The following is a 16,804-nucleotide window of genomic DNA, read 5'->3' on the forward strand; positions in this document are numbered from 1 at the left end:
GTAAATTTAAAATAGAAATAAGGACTTCTTTACAGAGCAGGTGATAAATATGAGGGTGGGTTGAGGGAGTGAGGGGGTTATCTAATGAGGAAAGGTTGGACAAGTTGGGCCTATATACATTGGAGTTTAGAAGAATGAGAGGTGATCTTATTGAAACATATAAGGTCCTGAGGGGACTTGAAGGGATAGATGCTAAGAGGATGTTTCTCCTTGTGGGAGAGACTAGAACTAGGGTACACAGTTTAAAAATAAGGGGTCTCCCATTTAAGACGGAGATGAGGAGAAATTTTTTCTCTCAGAGGATCGTGAGTCTGTGGAACTCCCTTCCCCAGAGAGCAGTGGAGGCAGGATCATTGAATATTTTTAAAGCTGAGTTAGATAGATTCCTGATTAACAAGGGAGTCAAAGTTATAGTAGGTAGATGGGAAAGTAGGGTTGAGGTCTCAATCAGATCAACCATGATCTTATCAAATGGCAGAAAAGGCTTGAGGGGCTGAATGGCCTACACCTGCTCTTAATTCGTATGTTCATAAATGCTTGGAATAACCTCCCAAGCAAGGCGTTAGGGACAAAAACATTAAGAGTATTCAAAATTCAAATGTTAATCTGGGGCAGTTTGAGTGTTAGATGAACAAGCTTCGAAGGGCTGAAAGACCTCTCATCCTAGACTGCTATCACGTTATAACATTGATTGAACTTGTTATGTTGAATCAATTGCAGCGTGTAGGACATGTACCATATTGCTGAAGATCAGCACGCTCAGGAAGTGATGGAATGGGTGGTAGTTGGGAAAGGACCACATAGATGGTCAAAGTTGAGATGTCTGTAATCTATATGAGAAGACCTGAATGGCAGAGTGACAGAGAGCTGACAGCTACAAGAGTCAGTAGAGTAGACAGCATGATAGCAAGGTCTTGTGTTGTCAACAGCTAAAGCCTGGTTACTGTCTAGTGTAAGAACGACTATTGCTGAGTAATACAGTCAACTTTAAAATGATTCTAAGATGTCTTCAAATCTAGCAGATAATACTTCAGCACAATTATCCGGGAAAATGGCACTTAAATAACTCTTAAAACCTTAAGAAAGGCATTCAGGATTGATTAACAATAGAAAGGTTGTAATTATCATCTGTAAGAATTGAAAACTTTTGCTGCAAACAGTCAACAGCCTGGGTAATGTAAGAAAGTCCCATAAAGACATTGCCAGCTGACTTGATTACATGCCTGGGAAATTCACCAACTTTTGTTATCTATGAAACAAGCATGATATTGTACACATCTCCTAAAGGTTCTTCTTTCTTCCTGCAATAAACAGCTCCAACTAGAAATGTTTCGAAGTACTGAGCACTAAATCACACATTAACATTATTTAAACCCTATGCAATAAATTTTCCCACAGGAGATTTCTGAAAATCAAACAGCGATTCGCTATCTTTTACAGAATCAGCATTTTTCATGTAATATTTGAAGCGTTGCTTAGACATGGAGTTAAATGTTTTCAGAAGCTCCATGATTGGCTATAAAACAAATATTTGGGAGTCTATAGAAGATTTTGAATATGGCAAACAGACATCCATGTAGAGTGATGAAATCTGCTTCACAAGACTGTGGGAAGTATTAAATTACCCTCCACACTTGTAAGAGTCCCACTAAAATTACTTTCCAAATAAATAAGTTCAACATGATAATGGTTTTTTAAACTCGTGCTTAACCGATAACTGTGGAATCTCGTTTTTATCTGACTGGTGGGGCTGATTTTCAGAAATCACTCATAAGGTGCTCGTTTTCTCATGCATGGGATAAGAATGCTGGTTCATTTATCCACAGAGTGTCTACATATTCAGCAGTTAACTCGTGTTAGTTTAAGGTAAGTCTCACCTTGCAGAGAATCTCCAATATAGCCACATAGCAGCCCTCGGGAGAACATCCTAAAAATCATCTGTACACATAAGATATTTAAAATAAAGTACGAGTGACAAACTACTTTGAAGGTGCTTGAGGTATATTGTCACCTTTTTGGGTGAAGGATTCAAATTTGTAAAGCTCACATCTGTCAAAAGATGTTCAGACTGTAAATCAGACTTTATTGTTATCATAAAGAGCTCAATTTCCAGATTCATGGCCTAAGGAGTAAAACTAGAAGTGACCAGAGTTACATATTCATCTGACGTCAGGCCAATCTATTTGCTAAAAATAACATCAGATTTAGCTTGCGAAGCTGTGCTCCTAATCACAATTTTGGATCATTAATTGTAACATTCAGTACCCTAAGTATACAGTGAGAAAGGACAGCAGTAATGAAATGAAGCTTCCTCGAAACAGGATTATAGGAAAATTTGGAAGGACTTGGCAAAAGGGGGAGAACCTGGAAAAGCATGAGCTGAGAAAAAAAATCAAACTATAATCCAATCCAAGTTTATCTTTGTCTTTCTATCATTGTTAATAAACAGATTTGTCAAAATGCTGATTCTCTAAAATGACTGAGAGTTTAAAATAACCAAACTTGCTGGTTCACAAGTAACTTTCTGAACATGGAATCTGAGTTTATAAAGGGTGACATGTTACATATTGGAGGTGACAACCTTCCAGAAATTGACAGTCATTAGCCAGTCTGAGGGTCTAGTGTAGGGTCAGCACCTCCCGGTTGGACGTGTTCCTGGAGGTTTTATCACATGACCTCCCACCTCCAACCGCACCCCCCGCCCTGAGTCAAACAGCCACTTTCCCCCCCATCTCCAATGTTTTTATAACTCAGACTAAAAATGCTCAAAGATAATGAAATGAAACACACAATTTCTTTTTTAATGCCTCTATGATTTTTCTCCCGGCTGTTGCTCGAGATTAATCTTTGATTCCTGGAGGGTTGGAAACCCGAGTCTATTGGTTAAAGACATTGCTCAACATAATACCCAACCATACAAAGCAGAAGGTTTAGGTTTGAGGCCCAGTCTATGCGGAGTTTGCTGATCTCAGCTGGACAGTAGCTAATGCACGACAGTCGACAGATATCGATAGATTTTTGGATTCTAAGGGAATCGAGGGATATGAGGATCGGGCGGGAAAATTGAGTTGAGGTCAAAGATCAGCCATGATCTTACTGAATGGCGGAGCAGGCTCGAGGGGCCGTATGGCCTACTCCTGCTCCTATTTCTTATGTTCTTATGACCTCAGCACTCCTGGAGTAAGGAGGGACAATTCCGCCAGGGTTTCTGCCTCTGATTGCTATGGAGTGACGCCTGCTGGTAGATGTGCATGTGTGGAATTGAGTGAGAACAGTGAACTAAACCTCACTGACTGGGCACAGATATAAAGAACGGCCACTTGAGTAGGATGGAAACAGAACAGTACCTCAGCAAGTCGACATCACCTGTCAACTTCTACCCATATTTAGACTTTCTATTATATCTATTTGTTCATTCTTCTGAAACAGTCCTTCATAATGATTATACTGCACAGTACTGGAACATCACTTAAACAACTTCAAGAAGTAGCTTTTATATTTCTGCACCTCCAGTTTCTGAGACAACCCACAAGGAAGATATTTAAGTATAAATGTCACTACTCATGGTTTTATTGCAGTTTTTGCTGAAATCTTAAATGCGGTTACATTTCAGCAGTTGACAAATAACTACAGCAACAATTTAAGACACTGAGGGCTTGGGAGTAAATCTACAAGGCTGCTGGTGAGGAGCCTCTCCCACTGGGACCGCCAATCGGAATGGTGGGCACAAGCCACTCATGATCTATCCCCCTTTGTAGGATATCATAGGGGATTATGCTGGAGTTTGCTGTTTTTGTCGACAAGATTTATGTAAGGTTGCAGACCCCTTGAAGTGTTGCAAGGCTACATATAACCTGTTTCTATGGCACTCTTCCAGCTAAGGGGCATTGTTTGTGCTTTACAGTGCAATATTTAAAGCATGTTTGAACGTCAAGTCCATTTTCTCACCTTGCTTAATATAGCTCTCACCATCTCCAGCAGAGCCAAAGCAGCTTCAGTACACAATCCATTTGGGATTTTAATGGAATTATCACTCGGATTCGGTCTCACTCTTTCCAGAAGCCAAGTAATCATCATGTCAAGGTCCAACTAGGAAAACAATTCATGCTTTAAAAAACTCATTCTTTGTTTACTCACAAAAAGCATTTGCAAAGGAAAATATTTAGCATTCCACCTGTCGTGTATTATATAGTTGTAGACTATTTTTATACAGCCCTATTAATTTGCACCTGTCGGGAACAAAGCAAAGTCACTAAGTTAAAGACAGTCATGAAATAAAGGAGATCTGGATTGTTCTTTATTTATTTTATTTCCATGCTTCTCACTTAATTGGATTAACACCATATTGCATTTTTATGGCATATATTTTAGCAGAGCTTTGATCTGAAATACCATTAATTTGATTTTTTAAAAAACATTTATCAGCCAGATAGATTAACTAAATTAAAGATCCAATCTAAATCCATGAGAAATGTGGAGTTAAGAGTTAGCATTCTATATTTATATTAATATTGATATTGTCTATAAGTTACCAGTCATGTCATGTTTGTTATACAATTTCCCACAAACGCCATATCAAACTGCTTTATAATATAATTTCAGCGGTCTCATTTTACCTCTACCAGTTTTTGATGTAATGGGGGCATTATGGTGATTTGCAGATTTTTTATACTGCACTCACCAACTACATAATTATGCACAAGCCCCTTTAAAATATATAAATGCATCGTTACACCCTGCTGTGAATCACATGTTATTGTTCTGCTTCATGCAGGTCATATTCAGTAATTATACTCTGTCACTAATCTCATTGCTGCACCAGTTCCAGCTGTCACACGCTGCCCTTGCACCTGATTACGAGCACAAGTCACCCCTCCTCACAACTGCACTCTCGAGATTGTTCTGGTTGTGCAGACTGGATGCTCTGGCTTCCTCTGAACCTCTTGCGTCGTCGCACCTGCTGCATGGTGTGTCTCCGAGGTGATAATTCAGGTTTTGGAGGAGGCCGGAGTATCTGGTGAAGTGCGGTCAGTATAACAAAAGCCAGTACAACTAAAGAGTGTTGAGATGAGGAGATAGAACTCACTCCAGTTGTCAGACAGCAGCAGGAGAGACAGAGAAGATGCGGTGATGCTAACACGGTCAGAAATCCAACAAATCCATGGTTAGCATTGGTAGACGAGCAAATAGCTGCATTGACTGTTACACTGGAGCCATTGGCATAAGACCATTTCAGATTGGCTTCAGTGGAAGCAACACACTCAGGAGCCTGTATCTGCACAATAGTACATGAATACCCTACAAAACTCTTAGAATAATGGGCTATAAAGTTTTCCTTGTAATACTTGATCCCCTCAGTGTAAATAAAATAGAGTTTTATGAATCAAGTTCAAAACTTTCAATCAAAGACGCCACAGGGCAGTTAAAGGGCAAAATTCATTCACAAATTCCATCAGCACTTGTAACCTAGCTCTCGTGGATTGTGATACGATCACAGTCCTTTCATTGAATGACAGTCCTGTATCTCTCTCATAGAGCATGTAAAATCAGGCACTCTCTTTTATTAAAATAACTATTTGAGCTAACTGTAGGCAGTAAAAATGAACCGCAGCTCATAAGACAGACAATTTTTTGATATCACTGCTATATAACATGGAGGAAATTACTCATTTATTCTACATTCAATCTTGGCTCAGTGGTAGCACTCTCACCTCTGAGTCAGTATGTCATGGATTCAAGCAGTACTGTGGGAGTGCCGTACTGTCAGAGGTGCCGTCTCTCAGATGAGGCATTAAACCGAGGTCCTGTCTGCCTGCTCGGGTAGATGCAAAAGATCTCATGGCAACACCCGAAGAAGAGCAGAGGAATCCTGACCAACATTTATCCCTCAACCAACTTCAATAAACCAGATTGTCTGGTCATTAACTCACTGATGTTTGTGGGATTTGTGGTGCGCAAATTGGCTGTCATGTTTCCCAAGATTACAACAGTGACCACACTTCTAAAGTACTTCATTGGCAGTGAAGCGCTTTGGATATCCGAAAGTCGTGAATATATAAATGCAAGTTTTTTGGTTCTTTATTCCTTCCAAAGTTGTGCTGACGATTTAGGTCTCAGCCACTACATTAAATACTTAAAGTAAGTCAATCTTCCGCTAATAGCAACGACAACAAAAACTGCAAGATATATTTTCTAGAATTAGGGAGACATTACCTCAAGGTCTTCTGGCATCTCATTAAGCGGCTTCTGTAAGACCAAAGCAGCCAGGAGCAGGTACAGCTGAGGTATGGCGATGTGATGGCTCAAAAACATTTGCATCATTTCAAATCCAGGAATTAAACACGAAGTCTGGCTGCAGGCTTGGGGTCGAGATTTTATATTGTCTATAACCAAAGACCAAATGATAAGAAATTGATTTGGTATCATGTGAAGATTTTTCTAAGTACTGTATAACATTATTGATCATTTCAGTTTGCTTTTCTACTAACACATTGCATTCACAGGAAGGCATCAAATTAATGTTATCCCTATCATCAGTTGCCTAGTTAATGCTATGTAGGCTATATGGATTATAGGGTAATGTTATGGAATTGCGTTCCCTGTATGAAGCTCCATCTGCTGGGAACACATATTGGGAATTCGTCCATGATATTCTCAGAGTATGATTCTGTAAAATTATCCATTATATACAATAGGGTTACAGTGATTACAATCTTAGGGATCTCATTTATAGGCACCAAGACCTCCCTCAATGGTTCTGTTAGTAAGAGTCCTGACTAGTGTAGACTAAGAGCCATAGAGAGCAGACAAGTCCCAGGTGCAATCACCAGTCTGATCGAACCTCTGCCAAGGTCACTCAGGGATGCTACATTTGGTCTTGCTCCTCTTGGATTTGGGAGGGGCAGAATGTTCAGCCAGTGTCCCATCCCAGATCACTATCCAGTAAGTGCTGGAACGTACATGTCCGAATGTCGGGTGAGGACAGGATCAGGCTCTGTTATGATGTCCTTCTACACTGCTGACACTCACTCCCAAGGCCCACAGACTGCCGCTTGTCTGAGGTACCAACGTATGTGTACAGCCCTTTGGAAATATATAACAACACCAGTCAGAGAAAAGTGAAGGAAGATATATTTCAATTAATAATTACAACAATTAATAAGAAGACTTGAATTTTTCTAAACCATGATTCAAAACTCACAGTATCCAGCAGGTATGAGGGCCAGCTCGATCACAAACATATTTATACTATTCATATGGATATACAGACCGCTGAATACACATTTTATTATTCAGTGGACTCTTATTTACATAATTTATTTAAGTGGGACTAATTTCCTTCTCCATTCAGACCACAAAACTACCTCAGGTAACGCAGTGTCACGATAACAAGTGGTATTCAATTCAGTGCCTGCAGTTTGAGGGAAAACCTGCCTTTGACAGCATGCTGTAGTTTCCTGGCAGTCAGTCCTACGGTCACATGCCATCACTTAGACTTTTCACAGGACTACAAGACAATTACAAATGAGCAAGGCTATTCAATCCATGTTAGTTCAGCCACCCAAAAAAATACATAAAATTCCCCCCACTGCAGCATCCAACTGTTTCTTAAATGCTTCCAAGGTTTTCACCTCCATTACTCTATCTGGAAATCTATTCCATATGTTGATCACTCTTTGTGTGAAGCACTTCCTGATATCAGTCCTAAAATTTCCTTTTATTAATTTGAATCTGTGTCCTCTTCTCCTACTCCTGGAATATAACAGAAAATGATATTCTGGATTCACTTTCCACCATTCCCTTGATGATTTTAAATGCCTCTGTATCATTCCCTCTCAGATGCCTCCTTTCTGAGCCCATGTTTCTCAGTCTTTCCTCATAACTCAGACTCTTAACACTAAGTATTCTGCCTCTTCTCTGCACTGCCTCCAGTGGCTGATTGTCTCCTTTGTTCATTTTGGAAACATGAACTAGCACTATGACCAATTCCAGAAATCTGACCTTGTCAGGGCTGTGCTTGTAACTTTCTAACTTTAACCCTCACTGGAGAGGTTTAAAAGAAAAACCTTCTGGAGAGAGTGAAAGTGTAAAGACACGGAAGTTATCCAAGTGTCAAAAACAGTGCAGATTGAAAGAAAATTCACAGGGTAATAAAAGAAATGAAAGAAAAGGAGTACATAAGAAAATATGATTTGTGGTCTTAAGATGAAAGCTCTAGTTTTATATACATTAACACATACCCATTAAGATATTACATTCTCCTGTACTGTTTTTCAGCCATACATTTCCTGCCATGCCATCTCTGAACTTGGTCAATAGGACTGGATTGTACAGGAAGTAAAGCAGCAATCTTGTACTCAGGATCACAGTGGTGGGATGAAGGTGCGTTTGCATGAAGAGAAAGAACCAGTCAGGCCCCAGGGACGTAAATATTTTCTCCTGATCTCTGACAGAAACAATTTTTAAAAAAAGAGAGCATTTAGCTTAGGAGAAGAGGCTAGTTTTATAAAATTAAACGAGTTCAAGAGAATACCTACTTAAAATTCAGATTACGACGACTCCAACTAAAAACATCTAACAGTGTCTTCAATAGCTGGTTTCTTAGCCATATCGTCCTTCCAGATACTTGATTTATGACTTCAAATAACAAAGAAATAAAGAGTAAGATAGATCAGGTTTAGTATTTGTGCAAGGCACAAAGTGCACTTTTCTGGAATATAATTGTTTTAAATAAATTAGAAAAGTCTTACCATCTATTGATGTATCAGAAACTCTTTCTAGTGAAATACATTTTTCATTCATGGAAGCTGGAGGCAAAGTGTAAGTAAGGAATAATCCAATCCTTCAATAGAGAATATTAAATATTTCAATAGTAATTAACCTTCAAATATGTCTCTAATTATACCACTATGTTTCATTACAATTTATGTCAGTCATTTTAACTGGCAGCCAAGAAATAATGTTATCTTTCCATATCTCACTTGAATTGTGCCACATTGACTCAACTTTAAGAAAAAAATTTATAATAAACTGTGAACGCGAGAAATCGGAAACAAAAGCAGATTTTTAAAAATATATTTGTTCTTGGGATGTGGGAGACACTAGAAGGCAGTATTTATTCCCAATCTATAGGTGCCCTGAAGGCAGTAAGAGTGGGACTGGAGTCACATGTGGCAGGTTCTCTTCTCCTAAGGATGTTGCTGAAATCCAGCAGCTTCCACAAATGACCAGGTTGTTTTGAATTCAATTTCCTAACTTGCCATGGTGGGATTATGAACTCACAATCTCTGGATTGCTAGTTCAGTACCATAACCACAAAGCTACTGTCCCCTTACTGTCAGTCAGCATCTGAACAAGAAACTAGGTTAATATTCCATGAGAGACCCTTCTTCAGAATGGGTCCTATCTGAAACACCATTTGAATCCACAAATCTAACTGGATGCGAGGGATCCATCATTATCTGCTCAGAATGAATGAGATAATAATGTGCAAAATCCATAAACACTATTTAAAACAAAAGCTCATTTAGTGCCGAGTTTCTGGTAGTCTGTTGGCCCTATAGAACAGTTGACTACGTCTGCAATCCTACATTTTAAAACAATGTCCACGCTAAAAATAGCACGATGATAGCATCCAAGTGTTTCATATCTTGGAACGACATGACTTTGTCCATTATTATAATAGGTGTTAACATGTTCACTAAATACAATGGCTCAGATTTTCCTGCAACGGTGAGATTGGCGACATACACCGTGAGTTTCGCCATCTCGCATGCACTCAATAACTTACTCTGCATTTTCCTGCATTTCTAATTCGAGCACACTGCAGCAAGCACGGCTGCAAATCAGAAGCAGCGCAGCCACTGGCCATTGTACTTTCTGTTACGCAATTGTTAAATTATCTTTTTGAGGCATATATTTATTCTTGAGGGACCTTTTAACTCTTAAAGGAGCAGATTAGCAACAATAATTGCTTAAAAAGGAAACATCGTTAAAAAATACTTAAAAAGAAAAGAATCGTTTTATTGACATGACAATGTAACGCTTATGGATTTGTCTTTCAACAAGTCCCAATCAGCAAACACAGCAATGACACGATTTTAATGCAATCAGAGGATGCATTTAAGGTCAATTAATCGCACCATTGCCAGGTCTCCAGCACCATTATTTTTAAGTCTAAGTGACAGCAGGAAAATCATAATCGCCATTGATTTTAATGGGGGTGGAGCTATGATAATTACTTTCAAACAGAAATCCCAGGAAAGTATGGATTGGCATAATTAATGGTGTAAGTCACTTACTCCATAATTTCCTTTCTTTTGCACCATTCAAGAGTCCCTACACTGTAGATGTGCCATTAGAATGGTGCAAGTCCCAGGAACATCTGGGCCATTTACATCACACAAAGCAATTTCCAAGCTTATGCACTCAATAAAGTAAGGCCATCATTGCTCAGAGTGGAACCTTTGTCTCTTTCCACTTCTACTTCCAACATCTCAGGTCTATTAAAGCACTGGCTAGATTTCAAGCAAAACCCCTTTACATGGCAAATTCTGTTCTTCCATTTGGTATTATAAGCTTTATTTTAATTGGAAACTTCCTGAGATGTTTCAAGGGCATTCCCCACTGAATGAAGAAAGAAAAATCCTGCTTGGTTGGGTTGGACTTCTCCATTGAATGTAGGCTCCGAGGATGCTGTGTCAGGTTTGTGCCTCCATCGAAGACAGAAGGTGCTACTGATATTGGATCTGTCTGAATCAAGTAATGTCGAGAGTGGGGAAATCCAAGTAAGTCAAAAGCCAGTGGGGAGTCTGGGTGATGATTTTTGTCCTCCTCTACAGATCTTGTGCATGAAAGAAAACAGGGCAAACTTGATCTTCTAATTCTGTACACTCTTCTACTCATGGGACTAAGCGAAAAGCAAGAAACGAAAGGGGTAAGCCAATGGAAAATTTTCCATCAGTTGGACAAAATATCATGGAGAGCATCTGCTTTGGGAGCACAATTTCATAAAATCATCCCTTAAAGCATTACCTTAGAAGATCGGTTGTGTTAAAGAAATTTTTCAGCATGCCTGCAAGGATAGTACATATGACATGAACCATTGACCTGGTATTATTTGGGTCATTCAGGAGAAAGACAAGTCTCGGTGCCACCTGAAGTCTGTGCATGACTTCAGCATTTCTGTATCCATCACTGTAGGAGGAACACAAAAACACCGAGGTGAATATTTACTACAAAATATGAATTTAAGAACCAAGAGCTCCATGGCATGACTCAGCCATGGACCGATATCACCAAATCCCAACCCATCGGTCATAAGACAAACAGGAAGCAGGAGTAATCCTTAATGGTTTCTCATCAAGAATAATTGTTTAAGAGAAACAGCAAACTGGCCCAAAATGGAAGAGGCAAGAAACGTAAAACAAAATCAATAAGGCAGAAAAAGGGTAAAAAGTAAAACATGACAATTCACCATTTTTCTGAAGATTTCCTCCTCAAGAACAGTGAAGCACCAGCTTTACCTTTTATACTTTTCTACCTTTTTGATTTTTTTCCCCCAAACAATATCACCCACTTTGATATTTCTCAGCATTGTTTCACTCAGTCAGAGGATATCAATCGTTTTGCACATCTGCTAGGGTTGGCACATTGTCCTTTGTGGAGAAACTCCGTTCTGACTTCTTTGGGGTGCCAGCCAAACCCCAGAGACAGCTGTCAAACCCCCAAACAAAACAAGTTCCCAACATGCAGCAGACTGACGATCCCAATGTACCGATGCATTCCTCTGTAAACCCTCCGTGGCAAACTGTACAGTGACTTCATAAAATAAAGATATTTTAGTTTAAGAAAAATTAATAAAAGAAATATATCTCTCAGTCATGTACTGACATGCTTCCAATGGAATGCCATGTTTTATTGGCTGACTCAGGTATAACATTGACTTTTCAATCGAAAAGTTCCAATTCGTCAGTGCGTGCTCCCAGATCATGATCAGAACTTTCTCGAACACTCCATAGCAGAGCTTGAGGAGGACTATGCTGGTACATTGGATTTGTTGGCTTGGTTGTATGTACTGAAAGAGCAATGCATGTTCCATTTTGGGGGAGTTCCTTCCTAAATTGTGGAACTGATTGGTACATGTCTGACATGCGGTTGAATGCCAACGAATACTGTCTCGCAACAGAATTATAATCGGCCATTAACATTAAGAACCTTTTAGAATTATCAATTGACTGCTGATTACCAATACTAATAATTTTTTCCAAACCATTATTTTGGTTTCCCCACAATAAGTGGGTTTGCCTGTCACAAGGCAGTCTGCTTGATCGGCAGCCCACCCACTAGCTTAAACATCAAATCCCTCCACCACCGGCATACCGTGACTACAGTGTCTACTATCTACAGGACGCACTGCAGCAAGACGCAAAGGCTTCTTCGGCAGCTCCTGCCAAACCCGCGACCTCCAACGCCTAGAACGACAAGGGCAGCAGGTGCATGTCACACACCATCCGACTTGGACTTGGCCGTTCCCTCGTTGCCGCTGGGTCAAAATCCTGGAAGTCAGGTACCTAACAGCACTGTGGGAGAACCATCACCACACAGACTGCAGCGGTTCAAGAAGGCGGCTCACCACCACCTTCTCAAGGGCAACTAGGAATGGGCAATAAATGACGGCCTTGCCAGCGACATCCCGAGAATTAACATAAAAAAAGAACCTTAGTGAAGTAGCAGCTAGTTTTGTAGCAGCGTCATCTGGAAGGAGTCATGTTTCATCCGCCCTTCCTTAAAATCACTCCCAGTTGGAATAGAGACATAATTATATTGATTTAGAAAGTGTTTTAGAACAAGCAAACAGCAATATTTTCACATTCAAAAATAAAAGATGGATTTAACCATTTTCATGTTTTATAGACATGCATATAATAGATCAGTGATTCACTTTCCCCAGTGTCCCTGAAAATAATACAAATGTAAATGCTTTCATTAAATCAATCAGATTGCAATGATTCCAGATCTGTGTGTGGTTACCTGCTTTTGAGAAGTTCCACAAAATGTCGAAGGAGTAGCAGATCAAGCTTCTCTGGAGCATTCAGCCAGATCTTAAAAAATTATAGAATTCCATTAATGACAATGAGAAAACAGCGTAATGTGCTGTGGATATAAACTGGCCCAGAACTGTGTGCACTATTGTACTGATTGGATTAATCTACAGGAAGTTAAAGACAAAAAAGGTGCTACAAATGCAGTAATCGAAGGTGAAATTGGACTTTGGCGGTAATGCAAAATGGGTGATGGCCAATCGGCAGCCTGTTTTTAATGGAAAAGTAAATCAGGTGGGATGTAAAACATGCTGCTGATTCGCTATCACCAAAAGTCAATTTCACCCCAATAATGTCTATCGGTAATTTACACACAAATATTTTTTTCAAGTTCTTAGCTCCATAGATGGCTTATTGGGTTGGTGTGTCATCTAGTGCGGTATTCGGCCATATAGAGCAAGGAACGTCCCTGCTCCGAACCCAAGTCTATGCTGAGCGAGCTGAACTCAGCAAGGCTGACAGTTGGGGTGCTACAACTCCTCAGTGTCCCTGGGGTAAAGAAAAACCAGCTAGGTGTCTGATCCTGATGACTATCCAGTGACACAACAACAACTTGCATTTCTATAGCGCCTTTAACCTAGTAAAAATAACCCAAGGCGATTCACAGGAGCATTATCAGACAATATTTGACAACGAGCCACATAAGGAGATATTAGGACAGGTGACCAAAAGCTTGATCAAAAAAGTAGGTTTTAAAGAGCGTTCTAAAGGAGAGAGAGGTAGAAAGGAGAGAGTTTTCCGGAGGGAATTCCAGAGCATAGGGCCAGGCAGCTGAAGGCACGGCCGCCAATGGTGGGGCGATTAAAACCAGGGAAGCGCAAGAGGCCAGAATTGGAGCAGCGCAGAGATCTTGGAGGATTGGAGTCAGTGGCCAGGGAACGGAGTTTGTGGCAGGGACTGAAGACAATGACTTCGGTCTTCCCAATATTTAGTTGGAGGAAATTTCTGCTCATCCAGTACTGTATGTCGGACAAGCAGTAGGACAAATCAAACACAGTGGAGGCGTCGAGAGAGGAGCTGGTGAGGTAGAGTTGGGTGTTGTCAGCGTACATGTGGAACCTGGCATTGTGTTTTCGGATGATGTCGCCAAGGGCCTGCATCAAAGTGCGTATGTGTGGACACCAGGATCAATCTCAATCATGATGACCTTCACATTTGAACAGCCTACCAACACGTATTAACAAGGCTTAGATGTAAATATTTTAAAAGTTCATTTACCTCAAAATCACAGAGGAGGTCTCTGAAAGCACAGTAGTTCTGAATTGTTGAGGTGCCTCGGCCCAGCTCCACAGTTCCAGCTATAGTCAGTATAAGTTGAAAGATCCTGACATTTAACAATTGGATCTTCTTTTTTAGCAGCAGTGCTAAAAGCTATAAGGAATATAAAGAGCTGAGTGTGACATATGTTACACTACAACAAGACAGGTTGTAAACCAACTGCACAATTTGGGAGTTAAAGGTCATTTAACAACTCAACAAAATTGGCGTCATTTGCAAAATGCAACTGGAGTTTACACACAGCCTACTCTTAATTCAAATTATCTGACAATTCAAAATTCCTTTTAGCACTAACTTCCCGCTAACCTGTTTTGTTTATCTTGCTTAATTCAAATTCTTGGACAATTCACTTTTTTTAAAACTTTGAATTATCAGAAGTAGATTGGATGGAGCTGTGTAATAATTTCTATTTTTTAAAAAAAACTAAATATTCCAGCATATAGAATGCTTTGATTTTTAACTAAAATAACTTAAATACCCACTGATTTAATGCAACAAATAAGTTCCTCAAGGACAAAATTTCAGGCGCTCTGGGCCATTTTGTGACATCAATAACTCTAAGATACAGAGATTGTGGCATAGCAGATATAAGTTCCTCTAATCGATGACATGAATGGTAGAAGGATGGCATATGGTTATTTGGATGGTATTTGACAAGTTTTTCACTCTTTTGTGCATTACAACAGAAGACCTAGTTTATTAATACCTTACTTTTGAGACGCTTATGTCTTGTTTTGAGGCTGACCAAGCTGCCAAGCAAGCAGCAGTAGCAGTTATTTATCATTACTCCTTCCAGACTGTAGTCTTTTTCCTCATCTCATTATTCTTGGAAGAATGAATTGAGTTTGGAACAAAATTCAATGCGAGTGCTTTCTTTATCCCAATATAATAGTTGGATAGTAGGAAAAGTGAAGCTGATGTAGATCATTCTCTCCAGATAAAGTGCATCTTTCCCACTTGGGTCATTATAGTCAGGTGTGTTTATCATTTCCCTCAACACTGGTCGCCAATAAGTTGCTTTATTTTAATCTGCTTATTTATAATTGCTAGTATGAAGTAACATGTAATAGGATCTTCCAGATAAAACTACAAATACCATTATGTTTATAGAACAGGGTGCATGTAATAATAATTAGGAATTATTATACAAGTCAGTAACTGCAACAGCACTTCACCTTCCGTGCCCCTCTCTACCTTCCTCTCCACAGAACCTCCTGGACATTGCCTTATGTACCCAACTTTCCCCTCCCAGAGGTGGGGGGGAGCCACATCTCCACCTTCCCACAGTCTAGTCCCTCAGCATCGTTACAATAGGTAAGCAACTAGGGGTTTGGAATGTTTGACTAGCATTAGCACCTACATGTAGTTGTTAAGGCGAGTGTCTCGAGATTTGAACTGAGTAACTAAAGTGAGTAATTTAACAACTTGCAACATTCTTTAGTTTATATAATCAAAGATACTGAGTTGGATCTTGCCTTCATTTTACCAGTAACTTGGCTTTATTCTTTTCTGTTTAGGTTATAAAGAGACAAGATCCTTAAGTCAATCATTCTTTGACTTGTTTTCAATATCGTATCATTCTTGTCCAAAATACATGTTTTATGCAAGCAAACTGATACCAGAACATTTCCAATGTTTTGCACAGTTAAAAATCAACTGATACTTATATTCAAATATTGAACTGACCTCTTGAAATTTTATAAACTTCAAGGATCAACAGCGTTTAATAGAATTCCATAAGACAATTTCAAAACACTGGCTACCAATACACTTTTAATCATCTCCAAATTGGTCATTTTACCCTGTAGCCTTTAATGCGTTGCATCTCTTTTTCAAACAGCATACTGCTGTTCAGAACAGAAATCAGAACCTTAACAGCTGCATACACTTCATGGTCATCAGACGCCATGGCAACCAAGCCTAATATCACAGCAGGACCACCGATGAACTGCAAACAGTTGGCAGCAGGGTTTGAAAAAAATGTTCTGACTCCTGAAAGATAAATCAGGACAGTTGAGCGTTCGCACGCTACAATATTCAAACCAAAATTTTAAACACAATACTACACAAGAGGTCAATCTTTTATTTTTGTTTCAAATGGAACCAGAGATGGAATAAAATGCATGGTAAGTACAGGAGCTGTTTCAATCTTTCACTGCTGCCTTTCTATCATATGTTCGCCTTGGCCAGACAAAGCAGTACAAGCCATAAGCATTCTCATGGTTTCTATCAATGCCACTCAGTGATAGTCTGAAGGCAGATGCATTTCTACAGGATGGAACCAGCCCTGCCATGTTTTTCTTACCCTGACCCAGTGGGGGACTGATCCACCAAAGGAAGATACTTTCAAAAGTTTACTTGAGTTCAAACTCTGGGAACAGGTTTTTCTAGGATATTAAGCTATGGGCTAAGACTGTTAGATC

At 39.6% G+C, this 16,804-nt stretch overlaps 1 protein-coding gene across 1 annotated transcript in view; it reads right to left on the bottom strand.

Moving 5' to 3' along the window:
• wdfy4 (WDFY family member 4) overlaps positions 1-16,804 on the bottom strand; it is a 225,644-nt gene that overhangs the window by 143,422 nt on the left and 65,418 nt on the right. The window contains exons 24-32 of the mRNA XM_067972622.1: positions 16,183-16,373; positions 14,322-14,474; positions 13,033-13,103; positions 11,035-11,196; positions 8,751-8,842; positions 8,538-8,637; positions 8,241-8,446; positions 6,214-6,383; positions 3,949-4,089 (exon numbers count right to left, since the gene is read on the bottom strand). Coding sequence (XP_067828723.1) covers positions 3,949-4,089; positions 6,214-6,383; positions 8,241-8,446; positions 8,538-8,637; positions 8,751-8,842; positions 11,035-11,196; positions 13,033-13,103; positions 14,322-14,474; positions 16,183-16,373 — 1,286 coding nt within the window. The remainder of the gene's footprint in view (positions 1-3,948; positions 4,090-6,213; positions 6,384-8,240; positions 8,447-8,537; positions 8,638-8,750; positions 8,843-11,034; positions 11,197-13,032; positions 13,104-14,321; positions 14,475-16,182; positions 16,374-16,804) is intronic.

Source organism: Heptranchias perlo, chromosome 36 (assembly GCF_035084215.1).
Source record: "Heptranchias perlo isolate sHepPer1 chromosome 36, sHepPer1.hap1, whole genome shotgun sequence".
Taxonomy (NCBI): Eukaryota; Metazoa; Chordata; class Chondrichthyes; order Hexanchiformes; family Hexanchidae; genus Heptranchias; species Heptranchias perlo.